Source organism: Schistocerca americana, chromosome 1 (assembly GCF_021461395.2).
Source record: "Schistocerca americana isolate TAMUIC-IGC-003095 chromosome 1, iqSchAmer2.1, whole genome shotgun sequence".
In the NCBI taxonomy this organism is placed as follows: Eukaryota; Metazoa; Arthropoda; class Insecta; order Orthoptera; family Acrididae; genus Schistocerca; species Schistocerca americana.
The window spans coordinates 1,215,172,428-1,215,197,064 of NC_060119.1; the positions used below are offsets into that span (position 1 = coordinate 1,215,172,428).

Below are 24,637 nucleotides of genomic sequence, written 5' to 3' on the forward strand. Positions count from 1 at the left end.
CCGACTAGAATTTTTAGAACGGATCCGATGGTAGAAAGTGACCTCTGAACTGCCTCTTTAAGATTCCTTGTAGTGATTTTTATTTACCATGAAGTCTTGAACTTGGTACAGCTGTGTTATTTTATGAACACAATCAAGTGCTTTAATTAGACCTTTCTATTAACAAATGCAAATGATATTTAATCTAATATGAATAGGGATGTTTTTGTTCCAAATTTAGTTTTTAATGAATAACCTGAAAACTAATAGAGGTAGTGTAATGGAGTCACTTACTTAATGTTTTTACATAAAACTGAGGCTACATGTGAATTTTCACCTTTCTGATTCTCATATTTAGTGCCTTTGAATTTTTGTAAAAATGCCAATTTTTGACTAAAATGTTGCTCCGTTCAAGTTGAGACTTGGTAGCTTGTGATTGTGACATACATTTGCAAATCCTGAACGTATTTAGCTTTCTAGCTTCATTATTTAGCACCCCTTATTTTATTCTTAAAATAATGTATTTTGTGAAACATATTCATTAGATCATTCCAAAACTTCACAGTTTTAACATTAATATACTGAATCGTACATTGACAAAGTTTGGTAAAATTATTTTTATTTTTAATTTCACTCTTAAATTATGGCACAATACTTTGTATGCTAAGCACAGGTACATTATGATGACATGGTGCTAGTAGTAGTGAAATGGGTAAGTTGTGGCACACTCGTTCGCCTCTGTCTCTCTTACAGGGATACAGTGCTTTTTTTGCTATAAGGGGAGGACGCAGATGGTCCAGATTGTGAAGCAACCATTGAAATCGAGCATGTTATGTTCAGCTTCATGTTGTTCCACGGGGTGGCCTACTGTGCTCTTGGCCACAGTTTGGCAGTGGCCATTCATTCTGGTTCCATACCAGTATAAAAGCTGTGCAATGGTTGTAGCAGAGCTGGTATATGACTTGGCTGATTGCAGAGGTAGCCCAGTTTCTGATTGGGTAGGATAAGCCTGTGATGGCACAGTATAAGAAGTGCTGTGTGGATTGGGCAGGTTGTACACTAGGTTGTTCCTCTGGGATCTGATCCCTGTGACAAGGGGTTGGGATTTCGAGTGGCATAGGGGTTTGATATCGTGGTCTAAGGGTAGCGTGTTTGATTAGTAATCAAAACGTTCTCAGTCCCTGGTTCGGACCCCGCCACTGCCTAAATTTTGAATGAAAGTCATCCACAATGGCAGCCAAAGGCTTCCGGCATAAGAAGTCACCCCCATTCGGCAGTCTTGCAAAGTGTGTGGAGGAGTGGGTAGATGTTCAGGGCACTCTCTTGTCCTTGTGGTGGAAAACTGCCCCGAAAGGTGGAACAAGCAGTAATGATCAGCAGCATGAGGATGCAGAAGGCAATGGAAACGAATGCATTCAAGATAGATAATGTGTGTCCACAGGACCTGTAATTGAAAATGGCATGGTGCTCTCCATTATCAAACAATTCCAGACTAGTCACCCATTCAGATCTCCGGAACGGGACTTCCAAGGGGTAGGTAACCATGAGAAAAAGGTTGAGTTACCAACTAAAGGATAGAGCTCTACGAGTTGGGATGTGGAATGTCAGAACTTTGAATACATTATGGAAGCTAGAAAATCTGGAAAAGGAAATGCTAAGGTTCAGTTTAGATATTTTGGGTGTCAGCAGAGTTAAATGGAAAGAAGATAAGGATTTCTGGTCAGACGAGTATAAGATAATGTCGGTAGCTGCAGAAAATAGTGTAATGGGAGTAGGATTTGTTATGAATAGGAGGGTAGGGCAGGGAGTAAGTTACTGTCAACAGTTTAGTGGCAGGGTTGTTCTCATCAGAATTGACAGCTGACCAACACTGACAACAATAGTTCAGGTGTACTTACCAGTGTAACAAGCAGAGGCTGAAGAAATTGAGAAAGTACATGAGGATATTGAATGGGTAATTCAGTGCATAATAGTCATGGGGGATTGGAGGGAGTAGAAGAAGGGCTACAGGAGATGACCTTGGTAGCAGAAATGAAAGACTCATTGAGTTCTGAAATAAATATTGGTTAGTAATAGTTAATACTCTGTTCGAGAATCACACTTGGAAATGGCCAGGAAGTACAGAAAGATTTCATCCAGATTACGTCATGGTCAGGCAGAGATTCCAAAACCAGATATTGGATTGGAAGGCGTACCCAAGAGCAGATATAGACTCGGATCACAATTTTGTAATGATGAAGTGCAGGTTGAAGTTTGAGACTAGTCAGGGAGAATCAGTATGTGAAGAAGTGGGATGCAGAAGTACTAAGGAATAAAGACATGTGCTTGAAGTTCTCTGAGGCTATAGACACCGTGATAATGTATAGCTCAGTAGGCAGTGTAGTTGAAGAGGGGAATCACAGAAGATGGAAACATAACTGTAGGTACAAGGAAGGCAACTGTGAAGAAACCATCGGTAACAGGTAAAATACTTCAGTAGAGCAATGAAAGAAGGAATTACAAAAATATTCAAGGAAATTTGTGAATACACTTAAGAATGATACAAATATGAAATGCAGGGAATCTAAGGCAAAATGGCTGCGCGGAAAATGTGAAGAAATCAATAAAGAAATGATTGTGAAAGAATGGATTCAGCATATAGAACACTCGATTCGGTGAAATTAAAGCAAGGGTGTTAAAATTAAGAGTGCAATGGGAATGCCACTGTTAAATGCATGGAGTGAGCAGGTAGGTGGAAAGAATACATTGAAGGTGTCGAGGAGGGGGAAGATTTGTCTGATAACGTGAAACAAGAAGAAACAGGAGTCAGGAGGGAAAAAATAGGGATCTTGTATTAGGAGAATTATCACACAATCAGCTTAACAGCTGCATCCAAGTTGTTGACAAGAATAATGTACAGACGACTGGAAAAGAAAATTGAGGGTCTGTTAGGTAATGATCAGTCTAGCTTTAGGAAAGGTGAAGTCACCAGAGGGGTGGTCCTGATGTTGCAATTGATAATGGAAACAAGACTGAAGAAAAATTGAGACATGGTCATAGGATTTGTCTACCTGGAAAAAGCATTTGACAGTATAAAATAGTGCAAGATGTTAGAATGTCTGAGAAAAAATAGGGGTATGCCAAAGGGATTGATGGGTCAGGTACCATATGTGCAAGAACCAAGAGGGAACAGTAAGTCTTGAAGACCAAGAACAAAGTGCTCAGATTAAAAAGGGTTTAAGATAAGGATGCATTCTTTCGCTGCTGCTGTTCAATCTGTACGTCAAAGAAACAATGGTGGAAATTAAGGAATGGTTCTGTATTGGGATTAAAATTCAAGGTGAAAGGATATTCACTGATGAGATTGCCATCCTGAGTGAAAGTGAAAAAAATTTACATGGTCGTCTGAGTGGAATGAGCAGTCTAATGAATAGAATGACATTTTCACTCTGCAGGAGAATGTGCGCTAATATGAAGCTTCCTGGCAAATTAAAACTCTGTGCCGGACCAAGACTCGAATTCGGGACCTTTGCCTTTCGCGGGCAAGTGCTCTACCAACTGAGCCACCCAAGCATGACTCACGCCCCGTCCTCACAGCTTTACTTCTGTCAGTACCTCGCCTCCTACCTTCCAAACTTTACAGAAGCTCCCCTGTGAACCTTGCAGAACTAGCACTCCTGAAAGAAAGGATATTGTGGAGACATGGCTTAGCCACAGCCTGGGGGATGTTTCCAGAATGAGATTTTCACTCTGCAGTGGAGTGTGCACTGATATGAAACTTCCTGACAGATTAAAACTGTGTGCCAGACCGAGACTTGAACTCGGGACTTTTGCCTTCACGGGCAAGTGCTCTACCAACTGAGCCACCCAAGCACGACTTATGTCCCAAGTTGGATTCTCGGTCCGGCACACAGTTTTAATCTGCCAGGAAGTTTCAGTCTAATGAGTACTTTAACGCTTTAGCGAAGTATGTGTGTAAACTCCCACTTCTTTAACGATACTACTTACTTGAGATTGTCAGCCGACTTTCCTTGCTGGTTAGCTTGCTGCTGCAACCTCCGTTTTCTCTTCTTCTCCGAAGTATATTTGCTATGAACAGGAATTTCTCAAGACTTTTTCTACTTATAAAAATAAGCAGACGCACACAGTTTCTTTTGCTTCACTTAACAATGTATATTTAACATGAAACTTATACAAATCTCATTCTCCACGTAGACAAACGCTGTCAAGTAAGTCTCCTCGTGTATCCAAAGGGTAGAAACAAAGTTCATTTACACATTATAGAAAGTTGGCTTAAAAACCAAGTCCATTCTCATCCTGAATCTGAATACACGTGTTATCCTCTCGAAGTCCAAGACGAGCATTAATTAACAATATTTCAACTGTTCTTTTTTTCCACTACAATAATCAAAGTTATAAAACAGCACACAATACATAAACACTACGGCTTCCATGGCGCGACCAGCAAAAACTTGTCAGTGCTATTCGATCACCGCGTCTACAGTCGTCTCACGATAAACCTTAAACCTGCACACACAGACAAGTGATGCACAGTAAATAGGGTTCCTTTCTCACACTCACAGCTAAAATATCAGGTATTGGAGTTGGTGGTAGGCTGAGTGGTTTTAGAATTTACACAGAAATTCTCGAAGCACCACAGTACAGAATATGGATTAAGAGTTAATCAAAGAAAGACAAAAGTAATGAGAAGTAGCAGAAATGAGAGCAGCGAGAAACTCAAAATCAGGATTGATGGCGACGAAGTAGACGAAGTTCAGGAATTCTGCTACCTAGACAGCAAAATAATCGATGATGGGTGGAGCAAGGAGGACATCAAAAGCAGACTAGCACTAGCAAAAAGGGCACTCATGGCCAAGAGAGGTCTACTAGTATCAAACATAGGCCTTAATTTGAGGAAGAAGTTTCTGAAAATGTACTTTTGGATAACAGCATTGTATGGTACTGAGACATGGACTTTGGGAAAACCCGAACAGAAGAGAATCGAAGCCTTTGAGATGTTGTGCTTCAGAAAAATTTTGAAAATTAGATGGACCGATAAGGTAAAGAATGAGGAGGTTCTCCGCAAAATCGATGAAGAAAGGAAAATATGGAAAACACTGACAAGAAGAAGTGGCGGGTTGATAGGACACCTGTTAAGGCATCAGGGGATAATTTCTATGGTACTAGAAGGAACTGTATAGGGTGAAAACTGTAGAGGAAGACAGAGATTGGAATAACTGAGGACGTAGTGTGTAGTTGCTACTCTGAGATGAAAAGGTTGGCAGAGGAGAGGAATTCGTGGTGGGCTGCAGCAAATCAGTCGAGAAAATAAAAATGGTGGACTAGGATGTTGTGGAGCTGCGTTGGGTGACAGAACACCACTTTAGGAGGGGTGGGAAGGATCTTGGGTGTGATGATACACTACTGGCCATTAAAATTGCTACACCACGAAGATAACACGCTACAGACGCGAAATTTAACAGACAGGAAGAAGATGCTGTGATATGCAAATGATTAGCTTTTCAGAGCATTCACACAAGGTTGGTGCCGGTGGCGACACCTACAACGTGCTGACCTGAGGAAAGTGTCCAACCGATTTCTCATACACAAACAGCAGTCGACCAGTAATGTCTGGTAAAACGGTGTTGTGATGCCTTGTGAAAGGAGGAGAAATGCGTTCCATCACGTTTCCGACTTTGATAAAGGTCGGATTGTAGCCTATCGCAATTGCGGTTTATTGTATCGCGACATTGCTGCTTGTGTTGGTCAAGATCCAATGACGGCTAGCAGAATATGGAATCAGTGGGTTCAGGAGGGTATTGCGGAACGCCGTGCTGGATCCCAACGGCCTCGTATCACTAGCAGTCGAGATGACAGGCGTCTCATCCGCATGGCTGTAATGGATTGTGCAGCCACGTCTTGATCCTTGAGTCAATAGATGGGGACGTTTGCAAGACAACAACCATCTCCACGAACATTTCGATGACATTTGCAGCAGCATGGTCTAGCAGCTCGGAGACCATGGCTGTGGTTACCCTTGACACTGCATCGCAGACAGGAGCGCCTGCAATGGTGTACTCAACGACGAACCTGGGTGCACGAATGGCAGAAAGTCATTTTTCGAATGAATTAAGGTTCTGTTTACAGCATCATGAGGGTCGCATCAGTGTTTGACGACATCGCGGTGAACGTACATTGGAGCATGTATTCGTCATCGCCATACTGGCGTATCACCCGGCGATGGTATGAACTGCCATTGGTTACATGTCTCGGTCACCTCTTGTTCGCATTGACAGCACTTTGAACAGTGGACATTGCATTTCAGATGTGTTACGACCTGTGGCTCTACCCTTCATTCGATCCGTGCGAAACGCTACATTTCAGCAGGATGATACACAACCGTGTGTTGCAGGTCCTGTATGGGCCTTTATGGATGCAGAAAATGTTTGACTGCAGCCCTGGCCAGCACATTCTCCAGATCTCTCACCAATTGAAAACGTCTGGTCAGTGGTGGCCGGGCAACTGGCTCATCACAATACGCCAGTCACTACTCTTGATGAACTGTGGTATGGTGTTGAAGCTGCATGGGCAGCTGTACCTGTACACGCCATCCAAGCTCTGTTTGACTCAATGCCCAGGCGTATCAAGGCCGTTATTACAGCCAGAGGTGGTTGTTCTGGGTACTGATTTCTCGGGATCTATGCACCCAAATTGCGTGAAAATGTAATCACATGTCAGTGGTAGTATAATATATTTGTACAATGAATGCCTGTTTATCATCTGCATTTCTTCTTGATTTAGCAATTTTAATGGCCAGTAGTGTAGGTAATCAAAGGAGGACTTTTTTTTTCCAGCCAGGGGTGTTATGTTAGTTTTAGGACGACCGGATGAAGTGGATGGGAGAGAAGGTGTTGAGGTTGTGGAGGAATGAGGATAGGGTGCCTTAGCCCTGAGTCCAGATCATGAAGATACCATCAGTGAACTTGAACCAGACCAGGTGTTTGAGGTTTTGGGAGGAGGATTTCCTCTAGATGGCACATTAACAGGTTGGCATAGGAGATACCCATGCAGGTGCCCATGGCTGTGCTGCAGATTGTTTGTATACTTCCAATCAAAGGGGAAGTTGTTGGGTGCTAGGATAAAGTGAATAATTTGAATGAGGATTGAGGTAGTGACTTTGGAGTCTGAAAGATGTTGGGAGAGGTAGTGTTCGTGAACAGCAAGGCCATAGGCATGAGGGACGTAGGTGTATAGGAAGGTGGCTTCAACACTGATGAGTAGGGATCCAGGAGGACAGGGGTAGGGGATGGTGGAGAGTAGTGAAGAAAGTGGTTGTTAAATTGAAGTGGGAGGCTAGATTGTGGGCAGTTGGTTGGAGGTGTTGGTCATTGAGGTATGAAATTCTGTCAGTGGCTCACAATAATTAGCTACAATGAAGCATCCAAGATTGTTTGGTGTGTGGATTTGGGGGTGCACATAGAAGGTGGCTGTGTGAGGTGTCTTAGGGGTGAGGAGGGAAATGAATTCAGGTGGGAAGTTCTGGGAAGGCCTAAGGCTTTAAGAAGGGATTGAAGTTATGTTGTACTTGTGGGGTGGGATCATTTTGGCAGAGATTATGGGTGAAGGGGTCAGACAGTTTGTAGAAGCCTACCATCAGTAGTCAGTACAGTTCATAAAACTGTGGTGGAAACTTTGTCTCTAGGAGGATGATACGATCAGGATCTGTTTTCAGATTGTGTATGGCTTTCCTTTCTTGTATGGTGCTGTTAGGAGAAGATCTGGGGAAGGATGGTGAAGTCAAGTTAGAGGTAAGGGTTTACTGGAAGGTCACCTGGGAGGGGGGGTTATGGTTGGATGGTGGCATGAACTGGAAGAGGCAGGGTTCAGTGTTGGTATTAGGTTGGCTTCGGTTGGAGGGCTTGGGGATTGGTGGTAGATACATGTTCCTGTTACAAGGATTGGGAAAAGGAGTAGGTCCTTGACAAGTCTAGCTAGGTTGAATTTGTCTGTTATAAGGGCATTCAAATTAAAATGAGTTAGTTGGAGAAAAAATGTGTAAACTGTTTATTATTTCAAAAGTTTCTCTGTAACTGTTAATAAATTTATCTCACTGAGAGACAAGATAGTCAATTCCTTCGTGGCAAAATCTTTGTGGTTGACTGTGGAATCATGATTGTACCCAGGAGTGCACCTCTAGGCCCAAAGCAAATAGATTGCCACTTATGTCTTTGTTCAAGGCTCCAAAAGTATGGAAATTGCATGGGGGGAGGTCGGGACTGCTTCCCAGCAAAAGTTTTCCTATTCCATTACTACCAGACTGCTTGCGGGTCCCTAGGTGCCATAGAGCCTATTTTATAAAGCAGATTATTTCTGTATCTTCCATCAAATTTATCAAAGAGAGAATGTTGTATTATTTGTATTTAACTTTTTATACTGATATCAATATAATAGAGGGAAACATTCCATGTGGGAAAAATACGAGGGGCGTTCAGAAAGTAAGCTCCGATCGGTCGCGAAATGGAAACGACTATGAAAATCCGATAAAGCTTTGCACAGGTGTGTTGGGTAGTGTCTCTAGTATAACCCCAGTTAGCATCACGTCGCTCTTCTCATTTCTGAGCTCGCAGTGAGTGCGTAAAGATGTCTAGAAAATAGTGTCTGCCGCGAAGTACGAGGGCCTGGTGAGAAATTTCGCCTGAAGCTATGCAGCTAACATTACATAACTGTCGTGCTGTTTCTTCTTCAAGACAATTCTCAGCCGCATTCTGCAGGGGCAATGAAGATGCTCCTGCATCGTTTTCAAATGGAAATGTGAGGTTACCCACAATACAGTCCGCAATTGTCTCCCCCTGAGTTTCATCTCTGGTCACATGAACCGCTGTCTTTGAAGACAACATTTTGACACAGACAACGAGGTGTAGGCCAGCGTGGAGAATTGGCGGAAAGCACTGGCGGCTGCCTTCTATGATGAGGCTATTGAAAAGTTGGTACAATGCTATGACAAAAGTCTAAGTCAGAACGGCGACTACGTAGAGAAGTAGCTGAAAGGTGTAGCTAATTGTTACAAGTAAAACATTTCTGATGTTCACTGTGGTTTCAATTTGGCAATCAATCGGAGCTTACTTTCTGAACAGGCCTCGTATATTTAAAAACAAAGATGATGTGACTTACCATACGAAAGCGCTGGCAGGTCGATAGAAACACAGACAGACACATACATACACACAAAATTCAAGCTTTCGCAACAAACTGTTGCCTCATCAGGAAAGAGGGAAGGAGAGGGAAAGACGAAAGGAAGTGGGTTTTAAGGGAGAGGGTAAGGAGTCATTCCAATCCCGGGAGCGGAAAGACTTACCTTAGGGGGGGGGGAAAAAGGACGGGTATACACTCGCACGCACACACATATCCATCCACACATATACAGACACAAGCAGACATATTTAAAGACTTTTTATACTGACACATTCCAAAACCAGGGTTCAGGATATGTATGAAACGTGACAAAAACACACAATTTTGCTCTTCTACTTCATCCAGAATATATGTGGGCAATGTGAATTTTGACAGACAGGGTGAAATGAGTGTGAATGTGTATTCAGTATTTCAGTTGTATTCTGGATATGTGCGAAAGGCTCTCTGTGAAAGGCCCTCTGATGTTACAGGAGTAGTGGACCTATAGTCTTCATAGTATCCCACAGAAAACAGTCAAGAGATGGAAAATCTGGTGACAGGTTTCCACAGAACAATTCCACATCTACTCATTGTATACAAATTGTAACCATATCTGCACTCTGGTTGTTGGAACTGAAGGCTGCAATTAATTACATAATAGTATAAAGTTGGTAACTCTTAGATTGGAAATATAAGATTAAAAATGTTCACGATATAAAATTGATTTTGAGAGGAATCATTCTAAAAGTGAAAACCGGGAGGGGGGGGGGGGGGGGGGGAGACACTGTAGATAAGCTAGACATACATTAGAAACAGGATAGATGACACTTGACTGTAGCAAAGTAGTAGCTGGTGGTCACAAGTGTGCACTTGCAACCCACAGGTAGGAATGCTATTAGTCCAGTCCATAAATCCACTGATGCAGGTAGGTTGCATAACCAGTTAAGTTAGCAAGGACACACTCGTGTCACTCTTCTCAGACTTCCACGCTTTCTGATAAAGTTTGCCATTCCATGCAATATATGAAGTGCTATCAATGTTTTTTTATATACCCTTATGTAAAAAAGTACCTTTTCCTGTAAGTACAATAAAGGGAGTGAGTATTTAGGACAGTGGAACCCTAGCACTCTGACTGAGGTTGTTTGATTTGGGGGGGGGGGACTGGAGAGGGGGTGTAAGGTAACCATACAACTGCAGTTAATTCTGTGCACTGCGTTGGCAATTAATGGCACAGAAAACTTAAGTAGTATTGAAGCTGCTGCCCTTCTTTAAATATAAGCCAACACACCAGGAGTACCATATGCCAAAAGGATTTTTAAGGAAATGTTGGGGTATTGGTGACAGTGAGAAATGTAGTGTTTCATGGTAGAAAGACCATGGACGTGGGAGATGCTGGCAAATTCTTTCGTTTTGTAAGCATGTGTTACTCTGAAAGCAGGAGAGCTTTCAGATGGTAGAGCCCTTGCCCGCGAAAGGCAAAGGTCCCGAGTTCGAGTCTCGGTCTGGCACACAGTTTTCTGCATCTACATCTACATCCATACTCCGCAAGCCACCTGACGGTGTGTGGCGGAGGGTACCTTGAGTACCTCTATCGGTTCTCCCTTCTATTCCAGTCTCGTATTGTTCGTGGAAAGAAGGATTGTCGGTATGGTTCTGTGTGGGCTCTAATCTCTCTGATTTTATCCTCATGGTCTCTTCGCGAGATATACGTAGGAGGGAGCAATATACTGCTTGACTCTTCGGTGAAGACTGTAACAAAAGCCCGTACCAACCTACTGAGCGTCTCTCCTGCAGAGTCTTCCTCTGGAGTTTATCTATCATCTCCGTAACACTTTCGCGATTACTAAATGATCCTGTAATAAAGCGCGCTGCTCTCCGTTGGATCTTCTCTATCTCTTCTATCATCCCTATCTGGTACGGATCCTACACTGCTGAGCAGTATTCAAGCAGTGGGCGAACAAGTGTACTGTAACCTACTTCCTTTGTTTTTGGATTGCATTTCCTTAGGACTCTTCCAATGAATCTGTCTGGCATCTGCTTTACCGACAATCAACTTTATATGATCATTCCATTTTAAATCACTCCTAATGCGTAATCCCAGATAATTTATGGAATTAACTGCTTCTAGTTGCTGACCTGCTATTTTGTAGCTAAATGATAAGGGATCTATCTTTCTATGTATTTGCAGCACATTACACTTGTCTACATTGAGATTCAATTGCCATTCCCTGCACACATGTCAATTCGCTGCAGATTCTCCTGCATTTCAGTACAATTTTCCATTGTTACAATCTCTCGATACAGCACAGCATCATCTGCAAAAAGCCTCAGTGAACTTCCGATGTCATCCACAAGATCATTTATGTATACTGTGAATATCACTCCCCTGCGGCACACCTGAAATCACTCTTACTTCCGAAGACTTCTCTCCATTGAGAATGACATGCTGCGTTCTGTTATCTAGGAACTCTTCAATCCAATCACATAATTGGTCTGATAGTCTATATGCTCTTACTTTGTTCATTAAACAACTGTGGGGAACTGTATCGAATGCCTTGCGGAAGTCAAGAAACACGGCATCTACCTGTGAACCCGTGTCTATGGCCCTCTGAGTCTTGTGGACGAATAGCGCGAGCTGGGTTTCACACGACCGTCTTTTTCGAAACCCATGCTGATTCCTACAGAGTAGATTTCTAGTCTCCAGAAAAGTCATTATACTCTAACATAATATGTGTTCCAAAATTCTACAACTGATTGACATTAGAGATATAGGTCTATAGTTCTGCACATCTGTTCGACGTCCCTTCTTGAAAACGGGGATGACCTCCGCCCTTTTCCAATCCTTTGGAACGCTTCGCTCTTCTAGAGACCTACGGTACACCGCTGCAAGAAGGGGGGCAAGTTCCTTCGCGTACTCTGTGTAAAATCGAACTGGTATCCCATCAGGTCCAGCGGCCTTTCATTCGTCTATTTCGATGTCTACCATTTTGTCATCTGTGCGACAATCTAGAGAAGGAACCACAGTGCAGTTTTCCTCTGTGAAACAGCTTTGAAGAAAGACATTTAGTATTTCGGCCTTTAGTCTGTCATCCTCTGTTTCAGTACCATTTTGGTCACAGTGTGTCTGGACATTGTGTTTTGAGCCACCTACTGCTTTGATATACGACCAAAATTTCTTAGGATTTTCTGCCAAGTCAGTACATAGAACTTTACTTTCGAATTCATTGAATGCCTCTTGCATAGCCCTCCTCACACTACACTTCGCTTCGCGTAATTTTTGTTTGTCTGCAAGGCTTTGGCTATGTTTATGTTTGCTATGAAGTTCCCTTTGCTTCCGCAGCGGTTTTCTAACTCGGTTGTTGTACCACGGTGGCTCTTTTCCATCTCTTATGATCTTGCTTGGCACATACTCATCTAACGCATATTGTACGATGGTTTTGAGCTTTGTCCACTGATCCTCAACACTATCTGTACTTGAGACAAAACTTATGTGTTGAGCCCTCAGGTACTCTGTAATCTGCTTTTTGTCACTTTTGCTAAACAAAAAAATCTTCCTACCTTTTTTAATATTTCTATTTATGGCTGAAATCCTCGATGCCAGGAAGTTTCATATCAGCATACACTCCGCTGCTGAGTGAAAATCTCATTCTAGTGTGTTATTCTGTCTTCTTCATTCTTGTTCATCTATTTATTTATGTTAGTACCTTTTATCCCTTGCTCTGTGCATCCAGGTTACCTTCAAGTTACTTTTCACCTAATGGCGCACAACTTTTGTGGCAAATTGTAGAAAGGTCACTTCTGTCCTTGCTACACCATTCAGTATAATTACATAGACTGCTGCAAGCGGAATTCGTTGAGAAAAAAATTTTTCTGAGTATTGTACCACATCATAGTGTAAAGAAAGCATACATCAGTAGGCTCGGAAGGATTGTAATTGTGGCCAAATGTTGGTTTCTCCAATATAATTTTTTTGCATTATGATGCAGAACAATACTTTTTGTCTACGCCATTCAAATTTGCATGTTCCCACCACCATCTAGATTTCAGTTCTCTGGCTCTTCAATTTTATTTTTTCGTCGCACTTTATTTTTGTTCTCACTCCTTCTTTTGCTTTTTGTCCAGATGATTTGCAAATTTTTTTGCCATTTTTGTGTTTTACGTATTTCATCAGGGCCTGAATACAGCATGAAACAAATCTCAAGTTCTACAGTAACCAAACTCCAACATGCACCTTTTACCCAGTCTGTTGTGGCTACTTCCTTAACAGAAAGAGTTATTTGTATTACTTGCAGAATTTCACATTGTCATGTGAGTAGTAGTGATTAAATGACAACTTTTCTTGTAATTGTTGGTTGCATTTTATCGATGCTGTTGTTTGAGAAAAAAAGAATTAAGCAAACTCTTTCTGTTACAGGCCAAAAACAAATGGACGTGAGGATGTGAGGAGGGATGTTTGGCCACCAGCGGAAATGGTTGAAATCCTGATCCAAGAAAATAGCTCGCTAAAATTAGAACTTGAAACTTGCTATCAAAAAGTGGCAAAATCACAGAAGGTAAATAGAGTTTTTTTTCCATGACAATTTTTATTGAGTTTCAGAGCTATGAATTGTATTAAATTTGGTACCGCGCTTTATGATAAATGTCTGTAGTTCGACAACAGTTGTTAAGTTTTAAATTCAGACAGAATTAAGACTCTGGAAAGGAGAAATATTATAAGATCTGCATGGGAGAGAGAGTGAATATATATATAGAGGCACGTTTAAGATAGGCTGTTGAATATTATTAGCTTGGACAGTGTTTTGTCAGATGTAGAAGCACAGGAGTGTGCGCGAGCGCGCGCACACACGCACACTACTGTCATCTCTGGGTCGTAAGGTGCGGTTACCTTAACTGCCTACATTTAACTGTACCTGTCTGCTGCAGAACGCTTCCTCTTGTGGTGAGTTGGAATTATTCTTAATCCACACAGGTTGATAATTCCATTTTTATGCATATTGTTTTGACGATGGTCCTACACAGGAACAAGTGTCCTAGATATGCTTGTTGAGCTTACTACAGAAGGGTATACCAATAGTTGAAGTATTGTTCATAAAAAATCCAAACTCTTAAGCTATCATCTCTTTGCAAAGGTTGATGATCCACTGATCTTGACAGTGCATCACAGAAAGATTTTTCTGGCATATTACTGTGCCATCTCCAAATGTCTGTGTCATGAGTCTCTCTGTCTCCTTCAACAATAGCCCATCAGTCCAAAAAATTTTGAGACTGGATTAGTAAAAAAAAAAAATAGAGAAAATTTAAGATCATGGTTTTAATACCTCGGGTGTTCTACTCAATGCACAGAACATTCATGCAACCGTGTGAAATTGTCAGAAAAGTTTTTCTTCGAGATGTTGTCCAATTCGCACATTGGAATGTCAGTTGTTATCAAAATGTTGACGCTTAATCCAAATTTCTTCTCTTATTTGTTTTGTGGCAGGTTTGCAGTGATAACAAGAAGTCTAGTCATGCATTATAATTTTTTTTCCAGAAAAGAATTGTTCGTGTTTTGCATTTCAGTCAAATCACAACAGGTGTCTATGTGTCATTGTTTTTCTTCAGTAGTCAAGGTGTGCGAGGCAAACTTTGCACACACTTTTCTCTTCTCCAAAACATTCTGGAAAATTTGAGAACACTTGATGTAGGCACATTGCTCCATTGCAATTTGTGATGCGACAAGATTGAAACACTGTGCCCGCGTGTCCACTGCTTCATACTGTCTGTTCACTACTGACTGGTTGAACACACATCTGTACTGATTGAAAAAGGCATCTGTAATTCAAGCTGCCAGTGTAGTTACTGTGCTGATGTCACTTTTACAACTGGAAAAAAATCAGTCTTGAAATTTTTGGATGGATTTGTATGTAGTGATAATTGATTTTTTTGCCCATTGTAATATGTTCCAGGAATTGTTTTTTCTTTGTTTTATAATCTATCTGTTCATGTTGCTTTTTCATAGAATGAACAACCACATCACTTGACATTGCCAGTATCAAAGGTATATACTAGAAACGACGACACACACACATTTCAAAGACCTCCATTCATTTTTCAGTACTTGAGTCCTAGGTCCATCTTTCACACCCCCATAAAGGAGAGCAGAGCATCAATGAAATATGCTTCTCAATTGCAAACTGTGGTTTCACTCTGTTTCTCCATGTTGATGAATGGTTCCTCTACTGTTCCAATGTTACCCTGTATTGTGAAATTTGTTTGGGTTTCCCTTTTGAAGAATACCATGATTTTAATCTTTGAAGGGGTGATAGATAAGTCGAGACTCAATAATAACAGAATCTGGTGAATGGTCGCTAGGGGAGCTGCAACAATTCATACTCAAGATCACAAACTCAGTCCTGGATAATGAGAGCTGTGTGAACAGGGGCCTAGCTGTTTTGGAATGCAGCATTACCGTTGGGGAACAAACATACTATGTGGTGGACCTGATCAGCAAAAATGATCACATAACTCTTGGCAGTAATGCCACCTTGCAGAGCACCCGTGGGGCCCATGGAATACCATGCCAAGGCTAGGCAAATCATTCCAAACACTTGCCATGTTTTACATGTGGGTTGTAAAATTAGTCAGAAGTGGGAAGCAGTGTACAACAAGACTCGGCCAACTAAGTGACTTTCTGCCATTGCTCCACTGTCCAGGTTTTATGGCTTTGGGACCGTGGTTTCCTGTTACAGGTATTTGCATCACTGATGTGTGGTTTTGTAATTCCAGCTGGCCCTACAAAGGGAGCTCCCTTTGTGTTGTTTTGGTGCTGATAATGTTCAATTGCGCGCCAATTTGTTCTGCAGTGACTTTCTCGCTGTTGTCCTATTTTTCATCACAGTCCTCTTCAGTGACCATCTGTCATGATCACTCAGCACACACTTTCACCTATATTGTGGCTGTGCTGATGAAGGTTGTCCACTTTTCCCACGTACAGTATAAATACAGTGCTTCTTTAAACACCAAACAATTCTGCTCTTAGGTTGTGGAAGCATCCAGCATATGAGTACCACAATTTGCTCACATTTGAAGTCACTTGGTCCTAACATAACGCACTCATGACTACACAGAACACTGTTCTGACCATGACAGGCACTTGCAGCGTATTGAGGACTTGAATAGGTGCCTTCTGTGGCACAGCACAATATGCAGTCTAGCTAATATCTGCAATTATATTCAGGCAAACATTTCTTGTGATGTTTACATATTTTTGTCCAGCCTCTGTAGCTTGTTTGCTATGATGACAGTGTCATTACATATCTGAAGTGATTAATAACTTTCCCTTTTATTGAGAGCCCTCCACAATTTTTCATGGATGCTTTCTCAAAAATTACTTAAGTATAAATGTTGAACAAAAGAGGCGTGATACAGGGCTTTGATGAACACCTTTCATGATTGAGGCTGTTCTGAAGTTCCTTGACCAGTATTGACGTCTGCAATCTGGGCCAGTACAGGTTAGTGATTACATGTGAATCATTGCAGTCAGTACCAGTTTATTGAAGAATGTTTTATTAGTGTATTTTTTCTGTTTCACAGTTATAGGCCTTTTTATGACCTTTAAAGCTGACGTAGACATCCAGAGTCACATCCTTTCATCGATGTTCCATCCTTTCACCGATGTTCCAGTACACTTAATGAAAAAAGTGCCTTACATGTGCCACCAACCTTTCATATTCTTGAGGGAAAAAAGTTGTTTCACAAAGTGTCTAGTCTAGCATCCAGCGCACTTCGGTCTATCGATTATTCATAGGACTTTGAAACACATCCCTGTTGGTTTTTTGAACACATTCTAAGTTGATTTCTGAATGAATCATAAGTTGATTTATGCATAATGTACATGATGTCTGTGCCAGAGGAATCCCCGTTGCATCTAGAAATAAACTCTCTTGCAGACAAAAGGGGACGGGGCTATACGAGCTGAGTGAAATAAAGCTGAAGTGATGAACGCCAATCGCTGTTTATATGGTTGACTGGGTTTGCAAATGATCTGCATTGTTATAGTTACTAGTGAAAACCATAGATTCAAATTGCCAGAGTGGAAATAAATGACTAACAGGAATTACAGGTAAGAAAGATTGCGTATTATCTTCTCGGTGTATCCAAGAAAATGAATTTTGACAGAAAATTTCTGGTCAGACCGCTACATTAGTAAGGGCCAGTTGTACAGTCCTCAGCTAGTAGCCGCATAAGTACTACTCTGAGAGTAGCGCGGAAAACAATGCGTTGTACGGACACATAATAACGCCTAACCGGAGAATAAACATAGGATAACTAAACAGGTGATTGTGGCGGGGTTAGTGAAGTTAACCAGAGAACAAGGTTTGACACTGGCAGGAATAGTTACAGAATTAGTGATGACAAGATTGTTTGTTAGAACAAGGTAGCAGAAGAAACGGGGACTTCACACAAAATATGGATGAATATGACGATTTGAAATTTATTTCAAAATTTCGTACACCCTGCTTGAGAAGCTGGAGGAGCTTATGAACGAAATGTGAAGCTACTTCCTAACATATAATAATACAAGAGAAGGAAAGTTGTTACTCACCATATAGTGGAGATGCTGAGTCGCAATAGGCACAATAAAAAGATTCACACAGTTATAGCTTTCGGCCATTAAGGCCTTTGTCAGCAGTACACACACACACACACACGTAACTTGCACACACGTCTGCAGACTAGCTAGTACTGCCCCGGTTCGGAAATATCGTAGATCCGGGGCTGATGCACAGAGCAGTCTGAGTTGTTGTGGGGAGGTGGGTAGTCTCCACGTGACCCATGTTTAAGTTTAGTGATTTTGCTGTTTCCTCTTCGTTTATTGCTCTGACATCAAATGAAAACAAAATGGGTTTCTGTGGCCGGGAGCTATCAAGTGAATTAAAATACATTCACATAATTACGGAAGGCTAAAATGTTATTAGTGTCAGATTTTATTTTATTTCCACTTTTCTGACAGTCAAGCATAAATCGCCTTGCAGAACAATGAAGTTGTTTTTGTCGGTATACTAAAGAAATTGGGCTTTTATTAATCTTTTCCACTGAGGCAGTCAATTTATTTGAAACGAAGTGTTTAATTCCACACTATTGGCTAGTTTCAATTGTTCACTGCATTTTCATCTTCTGGCTTGTATGGCATTATGCCATAATAAAGAACCAAACATGAGATAATACAGTACTGGTACTCCAAGAAAATTTACATCCGAATCTGGACGTACGGATGTTCACTTTAAGCTGAATTATGCATTTTAGTATGGTTCACGAAATTCCGATGTTCAATATCCTCTAATGTCTTGTTTGTTTTAGGACATAATTAAGATCTTTTAATGTTTTACACATATGAAAATATGGGCTTCCTGCGTCGTCGTAGCTGCGCAAGTGTGGTGATGCCTGTTATCTGGCACTCTGGCAACTGCTGAAACGAACCTATTTCTAACTGGTCACAGGAAAATATTATGAAAGGCACAAGCTACTTAACATTGATGTTGCTATTGGCTGACTACATCATGTGTCCTATGCTCTGAATATCCACTGTCGCCGACTGGCAAGATCACCTAACATGAGCCACGACTGGCTTACAAAAGCGCATTGTAATCTCGATTTCAATGCTTCGGAAAGTAACATGTAGTGTTTGGTGGAATTCGAATTTATATTTTCATAATACGAAAATATGCAGTGTATATGTTGCTGCACATCAAACATCTTTCCAAAAAGTGTTTTTACAGTTCCGAGGAAAAGTATACTGTTGCTTAACATGGAAAAAGTGTATTTTCGCCCAGGAGAAAGTATATTTTTAACTGGGAAATCCGGGAATTTTTTTTCCCCCCTTGTCTTTGTTGAGGGTGTCATATATCTAGGGAAATACAAAGTCAGTATTCAGTTGCACGCAGTTGTAATTGAGGAAACAGCAAACAAAACTTATTGCAGGGTCTTAACAGTGCTTGCTTCTTAATGATGGTAACAGAGGAAAAATTTTAATCAAAGAAGTTTCATATGAGGTCGTGAAGTGACAAAAATCAAAGAGCAACCTCAAAAATTAGCGAAAGTATGCTAATTATTAATTCTATTAGATGACTCACATTCATGCACTTGAATTAAGGACATTTACAAATGAAATTATTGCATCTGTAATGTTTTCAGTTGGAGCAAGAGATAGCCAAGGTACACAGAGCACATGAGGAACTAGTCCAGGGTTCAGAGCGTCGTGAGCGACTAGAGCGTGCTGCTCGCACTAAGCTGCAGACAGAAGTGCGGCGGCTTCAAGAAGCAAACCGTGCTCTTAGAGAACAGGCTGAATTACTGTCTGCACAGCTTCTAACAGGGCCCCGAGTGTCAGTAGCAGCTGCTGCAGAGCACTCTGCCGATTCACGTCTTAGAGAAGAACTCAATCGACGGGAAATACTAGTTGCCCAACTTATCACACAGAGTAAGTAACATTTTATAGTTTCTCTTCAATACTTTCAATGGTTTACATGAAAAAATTTCCTTCGCAAAAGAACTTCAGAATGAAAAAGGTGAACTTAACTTTCTTGATTTAACAATTTCTATACAGAATAGTTCCTTCAATTTCAACATTTTGCGTAAGGAAACGTATTCAGATAATGTCATCCCTGCTGACTCAACTCATCCAAAAGCTCATAAACTGGCGTTTTTTCATTCTGCCATTCACCATATGGTTACTACTCCTTTATCACCTGCCAATCAACAAAAAGAATTGAATGTCATCAAAGCTATTGCGCTTAATAATGAGTACAATCAGAATATGATTGATTACATGTTCAGTAAGAAAACTTCCCAAACTGTTCGACTTCGAGCAACAACCTCCCCACTCATAGCAAAGAAGCTAAATAAATTATTTCTGTTTCTTTCTTGAGCAATATATCGTATAGGATAAAAGTCTTCCAATGAAAAAATATAACTGTAACGTCTCCTTTTCTACAGATAACAGTTTAAAGAGAAATCTTGTACATTCAGTAGAGATCGCCAGCGATTGGTTTTCCAATTCAGGGGTTTACAAACTAACCTGTAACAACTGTCCTTCATATTATTGGTCAAACAGGCGGAGCTGTGAAAACAAGATATAAAGAACACCTATTAGGTAAAAAAGGAGCGAATATACACAACTCTACTGTTGCTGAACACCTCCTGATAGCCAGTCATATGCCAAAACATTTGGAAGACACTGTTATCTTACACAGAGAAGACAAAGGGCATAGATTAGATCTGTGGGAAGAGTTACAAATTTTCAAACATCTTGAGCTCAAGGACGGTAATATACTGAACGACCAGTTGAACCTTGCTTGTAGACAATTTTTCGAAGGCTTTAAACCTGTACTGTTTACGGTATAACATTAATGCTGGTAACCTTAGTGGTTTATTTCCTCAGGAAGCTGTGATGCACCTTCAGTGCTTTAAGCTCACTACCCCTTATGTAATGTTGGTTTTCTCACGATGTATGTTTGCTACTACATCGGCCCTTATGTGATTTTGCCTGGCTCTAAAATTTTTGTTTTCCCTGTGAATGTGTATTAACAGGATCGTGTACCAGTGCTCATAATTCTTTCTTGGCAAGAGCCATTATTGTCAATTTTAAAGTTCTGGCATGTATACCGTTTGTGGGCTTCACTAATATAGTAATGTAATTTTTTTATATTTTGGCTGTATATGCCACTGGGCGTAAGTTTCTCGGCGTAAGCGCCACCTGATTTTTTGATGTATAACTACATTACTTGTACCAATGCTCCCATACTGTTATAACGGGAGTGTTAAACGCCTTCCTTCTTTTTATTGTTACTTTACCTAAGGACGTTATTAATACTGATAATTTACACGTTGCCTTTGTACCTCAATTGGCACATGTTTCTCGGCACGAGTGCCACCGGCCCTGTTTTCAAAGTAACTACGCTCGCCGATTACACTCAGTCGGTTGTGAGCCCTGCAAGATCCATGAGCTATTTTATATTTATGTGACAAACCCTAATTCTAGGGCAATATTTTATTTTTGACACATGGATCTATGCCGACAATTGTAAAAACGGCGATGGTACATTAGTCCTTACTAATGTAAAATTGTAAGTACCAGTCGTTGTTATCATACTTCTGTAATGCAAGAGTTCTCTAATTTGTGTTAAAATTTATTCTTGGCTTAAAAGTTTCATACTTTTCTAATGTAAGCTATAATGTTCATTGTCCTTGGGCTACCTTCTGAAGAAGACAAATTTATATTTGTCGAAACCTAGGTAAAGAATTTCTTTATCCATTGCAACTGGTTGGCTGTTTATAATTTTATTATGTGAAACTGTTGCAGTTGTGCAGCTATGTTTAAAATAGTCAACTTCTAACAGTTCTGTTGGATCAGAGAAATGTAAGAGTTGTTCCATTTCACAGATTAACACTGCGTCCTGTGGTTTAAAAACCGATCAGCTCTTCCCGTCTGTCTGATCATTACTATTTTTCATAAAATGTAGATACGTTGACAACTTAAATGGAAACCACATAAGATAGAGTTATGCGTGTTTGATTGTAACGTAGGTCTTGATTCCATGTACCGTATGGTACTATCAGCTCGAAAGTGGCAAACATGTAGTTATGTCTCTCTGATCCTAAATGGGCGACTTGTCCCCAGTTCACTGGCAGTGTAGCTAATATTAACTGTGTACATTGTTTTGCTACCAAACAATGCTAATGTTTTTGGTTAACTTGCCACGTCAGATTCAGATAAAATCCCAAGATTTCAATGATTGTGTCTGTCATCACCATCAGGTACTAATTCTCATTGTCATAAAACTTGTGCGGCACCTAATTTTACGCCCAGAGGAAGGTATCGGATTGGCTAGATTATGTCACAGATATGGTGTGTGCTCAGGTGGCACCCTCTGCATTCATAGATTAGGTTTGCACTCACTGTCAAGCTTCGCTTGCATCACCACTATTTACATTGCACAGTAAACTAAGAGAAGTCGGGTGTGCTCTTTCTTGATCAAGTTCTTGCTTCTGTGTGTTGCTAAATGCCGTGCATAAGCTGTGCGTCTATTAACATTGTTATCACATCATTTAATTTCAGCTGCTGCCTGGATAATGAGAGTCCAAAAAGTTGATGCGTGAGCAAGAATATGCATTTATTCAGATAAAATCATCTGTTTACTTAACAGACTATGCTCACTGCTGATTTTTCAAATTTTTTGTGTTTGAAGTCATGCTGTTGACAACACAGCGATCAGCTTCAGACCAAGATTATCTTTAACAGGTTGCAACATTTCTTTAATTTTCCCAGGTGGCAGGAAGATTGATCTGATCTGTAGCCTGTTTAAGACTCTACCTATCTTAGAATTTTTGCACTGCAGTATGGAAGCCACACTCTGTTGGTCTTCCTGGCACCACATTATAATTTTATTATCAACATTGACGTAATATCGTGGACATAATACCCATTCCTTCTGAACCGTATCATCAGATTTTTAATCCCTGAGGCACTGTGTATTAAGGTGTTCATTCTGAGCGGGATGATTAAAGCTACGCCCATTAGGTATGGGTTCATATACGTCAGTTTTGAATACACGGAATGGCAGAGTTCTCCATTTACTTTCCATTCAACCATCACATCTAACTGCCATGAAATCAAATTAAAAATGTAGCTATAGCTATAGCTGGTGACAGTGGTGAGCCCATGGTTGTTCCATAAGTTATTTCGTAATAATTTCCACTGCAAAAAAAGTATATGGTTGTTAAGGTGTATCAAAACAATTATAAAATTTCAGGGGAGAAATGAGTGAGCAGTAGCTTTAATGCATCTTCTACTGATACTTTCGTAAAGAGAGAGCCCATATTTTGTTAGTGAGGCACTGCAGCAGTTAATTGACCATATGAGCAGTATATATCCTAACCTAAAATTACAGCAGAGATGGAGGAGGACAGGAAGTTGCTTTTCTTACATGTGTAGGTTGAATGGAAAGCAGGTAGACAACTTGTCCATTCTGTATATTGACAACTGATGCATACAGATCTGTAAGTCAACAGTTATTGGTTTGATCATTCAGCTCAGAAGAGAACTGTGCTGAACACTCTGATACATGGAGCCTGCAATGCTTCAAACAAGGAGCACCTCAGCTCAGAGATTAAAAATCTGATGACAGTGTTCAGAGGGAACAGGTACTCTGTGCGTGATATTCAGTCAGTGCTTACAAAGAAGTTAAGATATGATGCCTTTCCACCAAGCCAGGAGGACCAACACACAGTGTGGCTTCCGTTCTGCATTACAACACCTCATAAGACAGAGTCCTAAATAGACAATGAATCAGAATAATATTCTTGCCACCCTGGAAAATTAAAGAAAGGGTGCAACCTGTTACAGATAATAACAATCTGATGGTACTAACTGTAATAGGTGCACACAGGCTATACACTTACAAGGGAACCTTCCCATCGCACCCCCCCTCAGATTTAGTTACAAGTTGGCGCAGTAGATAGGCCTTGAAAAACTGAACACAGATCAATCAAGAAAACAGGAAGAAGTTGTGTGGAACTATGAAAAAAATAAGCAAAATATACAAACTGAGTAGTCCATGTGCAAAATATGCAACATCAAGGTTAGGGTGAGCTCAGGAGTGCCGTGGTCCCGTGGTTAGCGTGAGCAGCTGCGGAACGGGAGGTCCTTGGTTCAAGTCTTCCCTCGAGTGAAAAGTTTAATTTTTTATTTTCAGACAATTATCAAAGTTCAGGCACTCACACATAATCCACTTCGCTCTTCAAAATTCCAGGACATGTTCAGATTTGCTTGGACATATGCAGGATTTGACGGTCCACACACTGAAAAATTTGAAAACGTTAAAAACATATGTTTTGACAGAGCACAGGAAAAACTGTGCGACTGTGAAACTGTTGCGTTCATTTGTTGCAGTTTATGTGACAAACCCTTATGTTTTCATCACTTTTTTGGGAGTGATTATCACATCCACAAGAAAACCTATATCGGGCAAGGTAGAAGAGTCTTTTTACCCATTCGCCAAGTGCACAAGTTAGGTAGGTTGACAACATATTCCTGTCATGTGACGCACATGCCGTCACCAGTGTCGTATAGAATATATCAGATGTGTTTTCCTGTGGAAGAGTCGGTTGACCTATGACCTTGCGATCAAATGTTTTCGGTTCCCAGGCACGTCCTTTCGTCTACTAATCGCACGGTTTTGTGGTGCTGTCGCAAAACACAGGGAACAGAGACATCAATGAACGAACGGACAGATCATAACTTTGCGAAAATAAAGAAAGTAAACGTTTCACTCGAAGGAAGACTTGAACCAAGTACCTCCCGTTCCGCACCTGCTCACGCTAACCACGGGACCACGGCGCTCCTGAGCTCACGCTAACCTTGATGTTGCCTATCTTGCACATGGACTACTCAGTTTGTATATTTTGCTTATTTTTTTCATAGTTCCACACAACTTCTTCCTGTTTTCTCGATTGATTTGTGTTCAGTTTT

The 24,637-nt window shown here is 40.8% G+C and overlaps 1 protein-coding gene across 1 annotated transcript in view; it reads left to right on the forward strand.

The window, feature by feature from the left end:
- LOC124619895 (angiomotin-like 2a) overlaps window positions 1-24,637 on the forward strand; it is a 133,539-nt gene that overhangs the window by 28,855 nt on the left and 80,047 nt on the right. Inside the window, exons 6-7 of the mRNA XM_047146531.1 lie at window positions 13,544-13,682; window positions 19,303-19,588. Coding sequence (XP_047002487.1) covers window positions 13,544-13,682; window positions 19,303-19,588 — 425 coding nt within the window. The remainder of the gene's footprint in view (window positions 1-13,543; window positions 13,683-19,302; window positions 19,589-24,637) is intronic.